This window comes from Sinocyclocheilus rhinocerous, unplaced genomic scaffold, assembly GCF_001515625.1.
Source record: "Sinocyclocheilus rhinocerous isolate Xijiao unplaced genomic scaffold, SAMN03320098_v1.1 scaffold853, whole genome shotgun sequence".
Lineage (NCBI taxonomy): Eukaryota > Metazoa > Chordata > Actinopteri > Cypriniformes > Cyprinidae > Sinocyclocheilus > Sinocyclocheilus rhinocerous.
In genome coordinates, this window is record NW_015627738.1 from 854,944 (window position 1) to 866,830 (window position 11,887).

Below are 11,887 nucleotides of genomic sequence, written 5' to 3' on the forward strand. Positions count from 1 at the left end.
TTGCCGGGATTGGTTACATGTTTGTGACTTAGAAAACACGGGTGGTTTCAAACTGGGTTTTTGAGACTGTCTTGGTACACCAAAGTTTTAAGGAGAAAATGCTCAGCAATGTTGTTGACTGCTGAATTTGCACATGGTTTGTCTTTAAGCATATGAAAAACACCAGATGGACATGTAATCACAGGGGTTATTTAAATGTAAAATGTGTGGATAAAAAACCCATAGTCCCATCAGTCATGTGCTTCATTATTCCTAAAGGCAACAGCTAACTGTGGCGCCATCCTCTGGCTACACCGCACCAGTCAGTCGCAGGGTCCAAGCCCAGGAGCAGGGCATCTGACCGGGGAACCATAATTTTATGAAGCTACGGGTTTAGAACGACATGAGGGTGAGTAATTAATGATAGAATTTTCATTTTTAGGTGAACTATCGCTTTAATTACATCGCGTCTACTATTTTGTAATATTGAGCAGATTCGGAGCGTGCAGAACTCATTACTGAACAAAACTCCAGTGTTTTGAATGGTGAGTGGATTCTGTCTAACTTAAACGCCTCTGATTGGCTATTGCAATCATGAAATCAACAGATATGTCTGTGATTGGCTACACTGCTCAACGCTGCAAAAACACACTGTAAATAGAAACCTATGACCAGTGGAGATAATAATATGAAAAGCCCCGCCCCACAGGTTGCCGGGATTGGTTACATGTTTGTGACTTAGAAAACACGGGTGGTTTCAAACTGGGTTTTTGAGACTGTCTTGGTACACCAAAGTTTTAAGGAGAAAATGCTCAGCAATGTTGTTGACTGCTGAATTTGCACATGGTTTGTCTTTAAGCATATGAAAAACACCAGATGGACATGTAATCACAGGGGTTATTTAAATGTAAAATGTGTGGATAAAAAACCCATAGTCCCATCAGTCATGTGCTTCATTATTCCTAAAGGCAACAGCTAACTGTGGCGCCATCCTCTGGCTACACCGCACCAGTCAGTCGCAGGGTCCAAGCCCAGGAGCAGGGCATCTGACCGGGGGCCAGCTGGGGCAGACGAACCTTTAGACCAGTGGGTTTCATGGACTCCCACGAGAGGGACTGATATCCAAGCAGCACCACCTGATTTGGAAATTAGTTTTGAAACAAGAAAATAGTGTGAATGTCCTGAAACTTCTGCATTAATCAGTTCTTAATAATTAAATAAATAATGCACAGTCATTTGATAAAAACTGAGAGACTCAATCAGAATCGGGACATACACTTCTCAAACTCATACTACCTTAAAAATTGGGGTTGGGAAGATTTTTTAATGTTTTTGCAAGAAGTCTTTTATGCTCAACAAGGCTTTAAAACATTTATATTGTCAAATATTATTATAATTTAAAATAACTATGTTCTATTGTCACTTATGATAAAATATAATTTATTCGTGTGATCAAAGCTGAATTTTCAGCATCATTACTTCAGTCTTCAGTGTCACGTGATCCTTCAGAAATCATTCTAATATGCTGATTTGCTGCTCAAGAAACATTTCTGATTATTATCAGTGTTGAAAACAGTTGTGCTGCTTCAGATTTTCATGGTAACACTTTTTCAGGATTATTTCATGTATAGAAAGTTCAAAAGAACTGCATTTGTTTGAAATAGAAATCTTTTGTTACATTATAAATGTCTTTACTGTCACTTCTGATCATTTTAATGCATCCTTGCTGAATAAAAGCAATCATTGACTAAGGTAGGGTTGGTTGCTAACATTTAAAGGTAGGCGCTTAGCGAATAATCAATTGTTAAATTTTGATTCTTTTTTATATCTACAGTATACATTACCTGCGTCTTAGACGATGATACAACTGGGTCGCTCAGAACAATATAGCCATCAGCGGGTCATGAAAGGAAAATAGCATAGATTGCGTTCTTCTGATTCCACGTATACCTGTTATGACAAAACAAAACCATACTTTCATTAAAAAGCAAATAAAGGTGAAAAAGATAAAAGCATGAAATGAAACACAGACCTTTGCTCAGTATGTAACAGTACATGATAATGTAACTGACCAAACTCCAGGAGTGACAGTGTCGTTCTGAACTCTCCATGCACTGCTGTTGTAAATGGCCTCTCCGTTGACCTTGAGCCACTTGCCCATCTGTCGCAGACGCTCCTCAAAGATGGGCACGATGCGGCCGTCGTGTGTGGGACCCACGTTCAACAGCAAATTCCCCCCGCAGGACACGGTCTCAACAAGAGACTGGAAGACAAGCAGGGGACTTCTCAATGCTCAGATTTAGCATAGATACACTAGCGTTCAAAGGTTTGGGCTCAGTAAGATTTATTTTTATGAAATAAATACTTTTATTCAACGATGTGACAGGAAAGACATTTATAATGTTACAAGAGATTTATATTTTTTTGAACTTTCCATTCATCAAAGAATCCTGAAACTGTTTCCGATATTAAGCAGCACAACTATTTTCAGCATATGTTTCTTGAGCAGCAAATCAGCATATTAGAATGATTTCTGAAGGATCATGTGACACTGAAGACTGGAGTAATGATGCTGAAAATTCAGCTTTGTACCACAGGAATAAAGTCGATTTTAAAATATATTTAAATATAAAACAGTTATTTTACATTCTAATAATATTTCCACAATATTACTGTTTTTACAGTATTTTTGATCAAATAAATGCAGCCTTGGTGAACAAAAAAGACCCAAAGCTTTGAACATTAGCATATGCCTGGACAATATATTTTCTTAAACTATGTGAATTCACTTTCTAACCTTTTATTTCGATTTAAAATCATATAAAAATAGATTTTTATATAGTCATAACAGATAAAACAGTGTATGCTCATGCAAATTTCTCTACCACAATGCTCTAAATGGTTGTTAATACATTGATATACGGTTGCTAGGGGATTGTGTGTGGTTGCTAAGTAGTTTTTTTACTGGAAAAAGAGGCACACCCAAGCCTTAATGATATTATGATACCCACAATATACTCACACACCGTTTGAAGTTTCAGTTTCAGTTAAATTTAAGTTTACTGTTTATTGTATAAATTAAAAAGATGGAACAGTAGTCTGGAATACAAAAGCCATAATGTTGATGACCGCTTACTATTGCTGCAGATACATGGTTATTATCACGCCGTTTGAAGTATAAGCAATAATAACTGATGTTGCTTATGGTTTCTAAAAATGATCACACAAATGTTACTTTCTTCTTGCCCTTGTAGAGGTTCCCTTCAGCATGTTACAGTAAAATGACCTCAACTGTACTAACTAATTTCCTCAATACATCACAATGTTCATCACAATTACAAATGGATCCAGGCATTAAAAATTAAAATGTACTGTAGCTCAAGAAAGACACTGGCTTGCTGCAGCATTCCTCATGTGTAAGTCACTCTCGCACACAAGCATCTGAATGAATGTAAAAGTAAACTCACTGCTATCAGCTGCTCAATGGTGAGGAAGTCGCTGAAGTTGGTGTCTCTCCTGTACCCCCATGACTTCTTGTCAATGGTCATGCAGTTCTCCCACTTGTGTTTCAGCAGGTGTCCGGGGTTGTAGCGATCTGAGCAGGTGTAATATCCGCCATGCTTACATATAGTGCCACATCCCCAGCGGTCATTGGTCACAACAGTGTCACGCACAGGGCTGAAAACACACATTAGCCATCGGTTCGGCTACACGACAGCAAAGACACCTTCACTTAGAAAGTTCCAGTATGTAACCGGTTTCCATTCTCTAAGATTATATTTATGATCTAGCAAATTTACAAAGCAAGATCCAAGATAAAATCTAAATTAAGGATCTTTTAGATCATGTAAATCACAAAACATAATGGTTTTACAGTAGAAGTTTTATCAGTGATTGATTTTTCTGAGGCTACACTCTGGTGATCATTTTAAAACAGGATAATGTTTTTTTTTACATTAAAGTGGTATTAAACTTGCTATATGAATAAAAAAATTTGTTAAAATGGTCTTAAAATAAAATGGGAAATTAATGCGAAATATGGCAATTTTTGGGGTACAATCTACAAATCAGAAAGGATGACGTAGTCTTCGATCATGTCTAAATATCCAAATACAATGCAAAACCTAATAAAAGTAATTATAAAATGACATGCATGTATTTCATAGGGCCATACAGGCATCTAGAGGTTATACCATTGTATGCCATGATTTTCTTTATTTTATTCCCATCAATCTGCTTTCAATGCAATGGATTTTAAATAACGTTGCTACCTATTTTTAACTTAAACACAGTATTAATAAAAAAATAAAATAAAAAAATAAATACATTTTAAAAATATATATATATATTAATTTGTTTTCTAATATTTGTATTATTTTATATAGAAATAAATAGTGTATAATTTAGAGGTGAATATCATCTAATACGATGAAATCCTCTCAAAAAACATTACGCTTATTGTCTATGTGCTGTATTGACCACAAGGGTCACAATTACACCAGAATAGCAGTGGGTTAAAGGAATGAAATAGACTTTGAATTGGATATTTTTCTCTATCTGTTGGCTTCTCGGTTTCAACCTCACTGTGTAACTATGAACAACACTTCTGTTTATGTGGCCTTACCTCTCGTTATAAAGCCAGGCGAGGAACCCTGTGCTGTTCCAGTAAGAGTCGGGCGCATCTCCGTCACCATCAGACCACAGCACCTCAGGTTTGTACTTGTTGACGATCTCGTACAGTTCGGGCAGGGTCTTTGTGGTAGGAAACACACTGGTATTGAAGGACTTGTCAGCATCAGCTTTGTACAGAGGGTTAAACCACTCAAATAAAGAGTGGTAGAGACCCAGACGCAAATCACTGTGTGCCCGCAGAGCGGTGGCGATCTCATCCACCAGATCCCGCTTCGGCCCGACATCCACTGCGTTCCACATCCACGAGTACTTCGAGCCCCATAGTGTAAACCCTGAGGATTTGAAACATATCTGTGGGTGAATCTCACAAAAGCATGTTTGGGTAATATATATACACTGCCGTTCAAAAGTTTGGGATCAGAACGATTTTTATTACTTTTTAAAGAAGTCTCATGCTCATCAAGTCTGCATTTATTTGATCAAAAATACAGAAAAAAATTTAATATTGTGAAATTTGTGAAATATTATTACAATTTAAAATATGTGTTGTTTATGTGAATATATTGTAAAATATAGTTTATTCCTGTGATGCAATGCTGAAATTTCAGCATAATTACTCCAGTCTTCATTGTCACATGATCCTTCAGAAATATTATCAATGTTGGAAACTTTTTTTTGGGAACCTGTGATACTTTTTCAGGATTCTTTGATTAATAAAAAGTACAAAAAGAACAGCATTTACTTAAAATAGAAATCTTTTGTAACAATATACACTACCGTTCAAAAGTTTTATTCAGCAAGGATGGGTAAAATTGATAAAAAGTGAAAAATTATATTGTTACAAAAGGTTTCTATTTTGAATAAATCAAGCGTAGCGTTAGTTCTGGCAGGTCATGTTAGTCAAGCTCGCATCAGCTGACCCCCTCTACCTATGGGAATACGACACCTATCTAAGCATTCATATATAAGGTCCCTCAGTATTATCAGCAGTTTTCGCATTGCTCAATAGCTAATTACCCTCCTCCATCCCCAGCTCCTCCTCTGTCAGTCAGGATTCAGCCTTCTGATTCTCCTTTGAATCAGACTAATTCTAAAATGTGTACATAACATTATTGAACTTTAACGATATCTGCAATACATTTATGTTGGTTCTGTTCTGTTTACCCTGGGGGTTATCGCTGCTCACCCTGCTCTCATCCATGCTAGGCTGCATGGATGCGCAGGGAGTTCTTGCCCAGAACAGAACCATACCGCCAATCCAAACTGTATGCTAATTGTCAATCATCTTTGACGATAGTGGTCCTGACAGAAATGAAGATTTGCTGGAAATGTCCTCACCCTCAAGCCATCCAGGATGTAGATGAGTTTGTTATATATATATATATATATATATATATATATATACACACACTGCCGTTCAAAAGTAAAATATATATATTATTGTGCATTCATGACAAAATTATGCATCTTCTCTCCTATATTTTCTATATAATTTATTTGATTGTCCTGAGATGACTCCTTGAAATGTCAATAAGTATAAATTGTATAATTCATAATTCATAGTGCTTACTTCCAAAAAACGAAAATGTGGCACTATTTTAGAGTAAAATTACATAGAATGCAATGTTAAACCATTTACTGTTTTACCATTTTCATTGTATATGGTAAATTATCTTGTGGTTTTTCTGTAGACTTTATTTACAGTATTTTTCTTACAACAATTATTACAGTGTAACTATATAAACTAATTACAGTTGACAGATGTGAAAAAATTAAATACACTGCAGTCGGTGCAAACCTTCATGGTGTTTGGTTGTGAGGACAATATATTTGGCTCCAGACGAGGCAAAAATGTCAACCCACTCTTTAGGATCAAAGAATTCAGCCCGGAACTGAGGAGCAAATTTTGCGCAGGTGAAGCCGGGTGGGTAATTCTGCTCCATAAACTTCACATAAGACGGCAGTTTCTGGCCCTGCCAATACCACCTGTTGGAAAACAAAACTATTAAGTACAATTAACCTCAAATATATAAACAGAAACATAGACAAAGTGACCAGCCTCCACTGAAACGGCTCCTTTTTATAAAAGTGTACCTGTCAAGGCTATTTTTATCTTGAAATAAATAGGAAAATTATAGTTTGATTAAAGAAATTGAAGCTTACTTTGTAGGACCATTTGGATATTTTGCATTGCATTCTAACACTATTTTTATGAATGTTATGCACAATGTAATGCAAAATCAAATTCTTACTACTGTAATGAGGAAAAAATTTATTTCACACATCATTAGTATTTTACTTTAATTAAGGTTAGTTTACTTTTGTATTACAGGCATGTGGAAATGTGTTTAACTGCGTGAAAATATTGTCACTTTTTTTTGTGGTGATTTTATGATGTTTTGTTGTTCTCAAATAGTACACTACCACAGTACAGTGAAATATCAGATGGAACTTTAATATACCATATTATAACTGAATGATAAACATATGTTATTTACATCGCAATCGAGGGTATTTCAAACAGTACTGTGGTCTTGTTGTTTCTGGTGCTTTTTTGTTAGTGTCAGTCGCATTGTATTCGTGCTGATGCTTTTTTGTAGACTTACCAGAACCATTCACTGCCATAGCTGGGAACTGAAAACACTCCCCAGTGAATGAATATGCCGAATTTGGCTTGATCGAACCATTCCGGTAGAGGTCTCGAATCAATAGATTCCCACGTAGGCGCATATTGACCAACAGAGCTGCCAATCAAGAGTAAATAAAGGGGGAAAACACTCCACTGATACATTGTGCTGCTACTGTCCCTTATTTACAGGCATCATAAGAGGGTTGTTTCAAATCACATGATGTTGTTGTCTACATAAACACAACACGTGATTGGTTGCACATCTGCCAAATGACAAAAAAAAAACTTTAAAATACAGAAACTGCTGAAGCTTCCACATATTGAAACCGGGAAACAAGCCAGCATGAACGCCTCTACCACAACTGTTGCCAACTAATTTTCAGGGGAAGTTGCTAAAGGAAGGTCGATTTATTGTTGCTAAAAGTTGCTAAATGACGTGATGTCATTGTAAAATGGGAACAAAACTCATCTCCAATCACCTGTGTGCAGAACATGATTGGAGAGATGGAAAAGGAGAAAAACACAAGAGCTTCAAAGAGGAGCTGTAACAAAGCCACATATTTATAGCCTACTAAAATATAGGCTATTCGAACCATATTTATTCTTAGTATTAGTATAGGACGACTTTTTTTTTATTTTATTACAGCCCGTGATAATTAATACATTACAAAAACATTGTAAAAATTTTTTCTTGAATGAGGGGAAGGAAGGGGCGGAACATTTGGCAAATTACGCTGCAGCACCGTTTTTATACAGTCTATGTGCAGCACTTATAATATTGCACTGGTTGGCTATTAACTGCAAGCAGACAGAGTTTCATGTCATTCAATGCACTGGAGAATACGGCGAACATAAATAAAGAAACGAAGTTGCTTGTCAGATTTCCCTAACAAGCAACCATATTTTTTAAAATAAGCCCAAAAAACCGCAACCCGCGATTTTTTCAAGCAACTTTTTAAAAAAAGAAGCCAAAGTCGCGTATAATACGCGGACTTGGCAACAATGGCCTCTACGGCGAAGGCTTATGAATATTAATTACGTACCACGACGACGTTCGCCGAGTAGTTCTAAATGACGATTGGCTGAACGGCGTGGAACGCTGGGTGACCTAATTAATATTCATGATATAAACCTTCCCCCCTTGTGGGATTCCGTCACATCCGGTTAAGCTGTTTATATGTCTGCTGATCTGTCGTTTTGAACGATCTGAAAAATATAAACCCATGCAAGGATATATCGACTGTCACTGTCATATATCTGCCGAGGAATTTGACAGCGTAAGAGATACAAGTGCAAGGTTCATTCAGTAATACTATGAAACTCTCTGAGGAGTTCGCTAATGATTGTGTTTTATATTTTAGGACATCGATGATGTCATTCAGGAGTCTAAAAAGGTAGCTCTGTTAGTCTGTATTCTCTTTCAGGATGTTATCATATTAAGAGTGCAATAATATTGTTTCATTTTTAGGCTGGGCTTGTTGCCCTTCTTGCAGTAGCAGAGCATGCTGGTGAATTTGAGAAAATTATACAGCTCTCACAAAGGTATATCTGATATCTTACTACATCATATTTTTAGCAAACTCAATATTAAGTGGCTTTAATGTTTTATAGGTTCCCAGGATTCGTCATGCCATGTCTTGGAGTTCATCCTGTCCAAGATCCAGCACAACCTAGGGGTGCCTTACCCGAGGTCTGAAATATGTGCATATAAAGACACAATTATTTTATTTACTGTCTTACACCTGACACTGTTTCCTTCTTTTCTACCCCACAGGATTTAGATGCAGCATTACCACTGATCGAGAAATACAAAGAGCACATTGTGGCTATTGGCGAGGTTAGACATATATTGTATGTCTAACTAGTTGTTCTTGTGGGTTATAGGTAGAGAATAGACTTATGTAGTAGATAGGAATAGTTCATTACATAACTTGCTCACCAATGGATCCTCTGCTGTCAGAATGAGAGTTCAAATGATTAGTGTTATGATGTTTTTATAACGTGTATCATCATGTACAGGTTGGCCTGGATTTCACGCCACGTGTAGTCAACAATGATGCTGGGAAAGTCGGTCAGAGACAGGTGCTCATTCGACAGGCTGAAATCGCAAAACAGTTGAATCTGCCTCTGTATGTGTCGCTCTCCTGGATTTGTATTTTTGTGGTAATAATGTTATGGTCTTTCATATAGCACTGCATTTTGTCTATTAGGAACGTACACTCAAGATCTGCTGGACGACCAACCATCCATCTTCTGAAGGAGTTGGGTATGCATAACAAAACAATGCATTGACAAGGACTGTTGCATAAATTGGTTGCTTTTCATGATCATGGCATCTGTTTTCAGGTGTAGAGAATGCACTTCTTCATGCATTTGACGGAAAACCTTCGGTTGCGATGGAGGGTGTAAAAGCTGGTTATTTTTTCTCAATACCTCCATCCATTGTCCGAAGCGATCAGGTAAATCTAACCTACGTTTAATAACATTTGACTTCTCGTGCCAGTATTTGCAAGGTCTGTTTACAGTATGTGCTCTACTAATAGACATACTACTAATCAGGAATAAACTATAATATCAAATCAAAACTCTTCTACTTCAGACATTCTCTCAACCAAATTCATGAGGTTTATGATTTCAAATTTTGGTTTGGTTAATTAGTGCACATATATATAAATTACAAAATTGTCTACAAACTAATTTTGAGCATTTAAAAAGAAGCTTTTCTAAGAAAATCTCATGAGAAACATTCACTCGAGCGTGTACAAACTTGAAACTGGTGGTGTATATCTGTTTGTGTAAATTCTATGTGATTAAACACAATTTATTAGTCACACATCACATGTTTGTCCACCTTTTACAAGAAGCAGAAGCTTGTGAAGCAGGTTCCTCTGGAGAGCATGTGTTTAGAGACGGATGCTCCTGCGCTCGGGCCTGAAAAGCAGGTACGGTGGATTACATAAACATAAATGACCAAATGTTTCTGAAATGTATTTACATCTGTGGTTTTACTCTAGGTGAGGAATGTACCAAGGAATATCAGCATCAGTGCCGAATATATTGCAAAAATCAAAGGTGTTCCCATGGAGAAGGTCATAGAGGTCACTACCCAGAATGCCCTGCACCTCTTCCCCAAATTAAAAACATTTATCAAAGCTTGACATTAATGGGCTCCTCTGCAAAGCTGCTTTTTTTAGCAAAGTTGTTTTGTTGTGCAGAAATTATCAAGATACAAATGTATGTATAATGCCTTTTTTTTTTTTAAGAGGTCATGTTTATTTTCATTTATCTGACTTAAAAGTGTAAAGATTAATGCACTTTTTTTAGTGCATTATGTATGTTGGGTTTGAAACATTTATTTTCGTCAGTGTTCCTTTAAATTTTTACCACATTGTTTAATAAATATATTGACATATGCCACAGCTGGGCTAAAAATAGCATCTGTTCTTAGATAAAACATTACTTTTTGAACACTTCATAATCATATCATTGCGTCATGCTTTATGACAAAACGTGTGCCTTAGAAAAACTGTAATATATGTTCTAAAGTTTGCATTCATATATTCATTCAACCTGTGTAGATTAATGTAATGAGAAGCAAAAATCACATGTCAGTCCATCGGGTCCTGGCACTGTAAGCAGTAAGCCACGTCATCGGTGTGCGTCTCTGTCTGAATGGTGATATTACTGAATCCATATTCTGTCTGGAGTAGGCTGGTCATGTCCATCAGCACAGTCTGTGGGTTGGTTTGCTCATCTGGAAAATAAAGCATTCATTTGGGTTAAAACTACAGAGTAAGCTGACCAGATTTCTGATATAGAAACCTGAATTTCCTAGTTCAGTGGTCATATCATTGAGATTTGACTTTTTATTACCTATGATTAATAAAACAGAAACAATACATTTTTGTAATTGTGGGTTCCATGTATTTTATTATTAATTATGATGATGTTTGCAGTGAAACTGACCCCAACTGGTTTTAATACAATTCACCAAAATAACACTATGAATAGTAAATAGTAATACAATTGCAAATGGCAAACAGATCAAAATGGTATTATATAATGACAAAATTATAACTTTACAAAAATAAAATAAACATGGGAACACACAAAAAATAGTTATAACTTAATATTTTCATAAACTGTATATACTGTAGGCCTATACAGTAATTACTTTTATATTATTATTTTCAAATGTTATTTTGTTTCTGCTTTTGGAAATATATCTTTAATATCCCTTGTTAGGTTTATTATTTTGCATTTTAGGCTAATTTAGAGCACAAAGTATGTGCTTTCTGCAAATGTAATTGTTGCAAGTGTAATTATTTAGATTATTATTATTATTATTTATTCACCTCAGATTGTACTTTCACCCATGTGTTATAGTTGTATAGATGTGTGAGGGAAATCATGTGTTGTGACTAGGGTTGCCAACTTCAGAAAAGGAAAATAAGGGACAGTCGTGGTTCTTTATAGGAAAATAAGGGACACTCAAAATATTTGTAATTTACCACATAGTGAATGTCATTTCAGTGTTCGGTAAGTTATGTATGTGTATAAAAGGTTCTCGGACATAAACATTTCTTTTGCTTAACCTATACATTTTAATTCTAAAACAGAATTGGAATGTCATACAAAAAAAAAAAA

The 11,887-nt window shown here is 36.0% G+C and overlaps 2 protein-coding genes and 1 pseudogene across 3 annotated transcripts; 1 reads left to right on the plus strand and 2 right to left on the minus strand.

The window, feature by feature from the left end:
* Positions 1-369: 369 nt before the first annotated feature.
* On the minus strand, positions 370-7,599 carry fuca2 (alpha-L-fucosidase 2). The gene is made up of 7 exons (XM_016545214.1): positions 7,218-7,599; positions 6,410-6,597; positions 4,604-4,943; positions 3,447-3,657; positions 2,052-2,242; positions 1,824-1,929; positions 370-1,115 (listed from the first exon to the last, which is right to left on the minus strand). Exons 1-6 carry the CDS (start codon positions 7,400-7,402, stop codon positions 1,881-1,883), a joined length of 1,164 nt encoding a protein of 387 aa, XP_016400700.1. The 5' UTR covers positions 7,403-7,599; the 3' UTR covers positions 370-1,115; positions 1,824-1,880.
* An 812-nt stretch (positions 7,600-8,411) lies between these two features.
* LOC107733563 (putative deoxyribonuclease TATDN3) lies at positions 8,412-10,578 on the plus strand. 2 transcript variants are annotated; one of them, XM_016545236.1, is made up of 10 exons: positions 8,412-8,517; positions 8,602-8,634; positions 8,709-8,782; positions 8,852-8,930; positions 9,015-9,077; positions 9,260-9,369; positions 9,451-9,506; positions 9,587-9,699; positions 10,102-10,182; positions 10,255-10,578. In XM_016545236.1, exons 1-10 carry the CDS (start codon positions 8,464-8,466, stop codon positions 10,396-10,398), a joined length of 807 nt encoding a protein of 268 aa, XP_016400722.1. In that variant the 5' UTR covers positions 8,412-8,463; the 3' UTR covers positions 10,399-10,578. The 2 variants fall into 2 exon arrangements, with proteins under 2 accessions (XP_016400722.1, XP_016400728.1); XM_016545242.1 differs by having other exon boundaries at positions 8,413-8,517; positions 10,105-10,182; positions 10,255-10,575.
* A 255-nt stretch (positions 10,579-10,833) lies between these two features.
* LOC107733555 (zinc transporter 2-like) overlaps positions 10,834-11,887 on the minus strand; it is a 9,469-nt pseudogene continuing 8,415 nt past the window's right edge.

What these genes read in the sequence shown, in the direction of transcription:
- fuca2 (XM_016545214.1), bottom strand. Translation starts at nt 7,402, where the DNA reads ATGTATCAGTGGAGTGTTTTCCCCCTTTATTTACTCTTGATTGGCAGC. An exon ending in GCCTGGCTTTATAACGAGAG is followed by an intron (nt 3,658 to 4,603) that starts GTAAGGCCACAT and finishes GTGTGTTTTCAG; the next exon opens with CCCTGTGCGTGACACTGTTG. An exon ending in ACTGTCACTCCTGGAGTTTG is followed by an intron (nt 1,930 to 2,051) that starts GTCAGTTACATT and finishes TTGTCATAACAG; the next exon opens with GTATACGTGGAATCAGAAGA.
- LOC107733563 (XM_016545236.1), top strand. Translation starts at nt 8,464, where the DNA reads ATGCAAGGATATATCGACTGTCACTGTCATATATCTGCCGAGGAATTT. An exon ending in CTAGGGGTGCCTTACCCGAG is followed by an intron (nt 8,931 to 9,014) that starts GTCTGAAATATG and finishes TCTACCCCACAG; the next exon opens with GATTTAGATGCAGCATTACC. An exon ending in ACATTGTGGCTATTGGCGAG is followed by an intron (nt 9,078 to 9,259) that starts GTTAGACATATA and finishes CATCATGTACAG; the next exon opens with GTTGGCCTGGATTTCACGCC.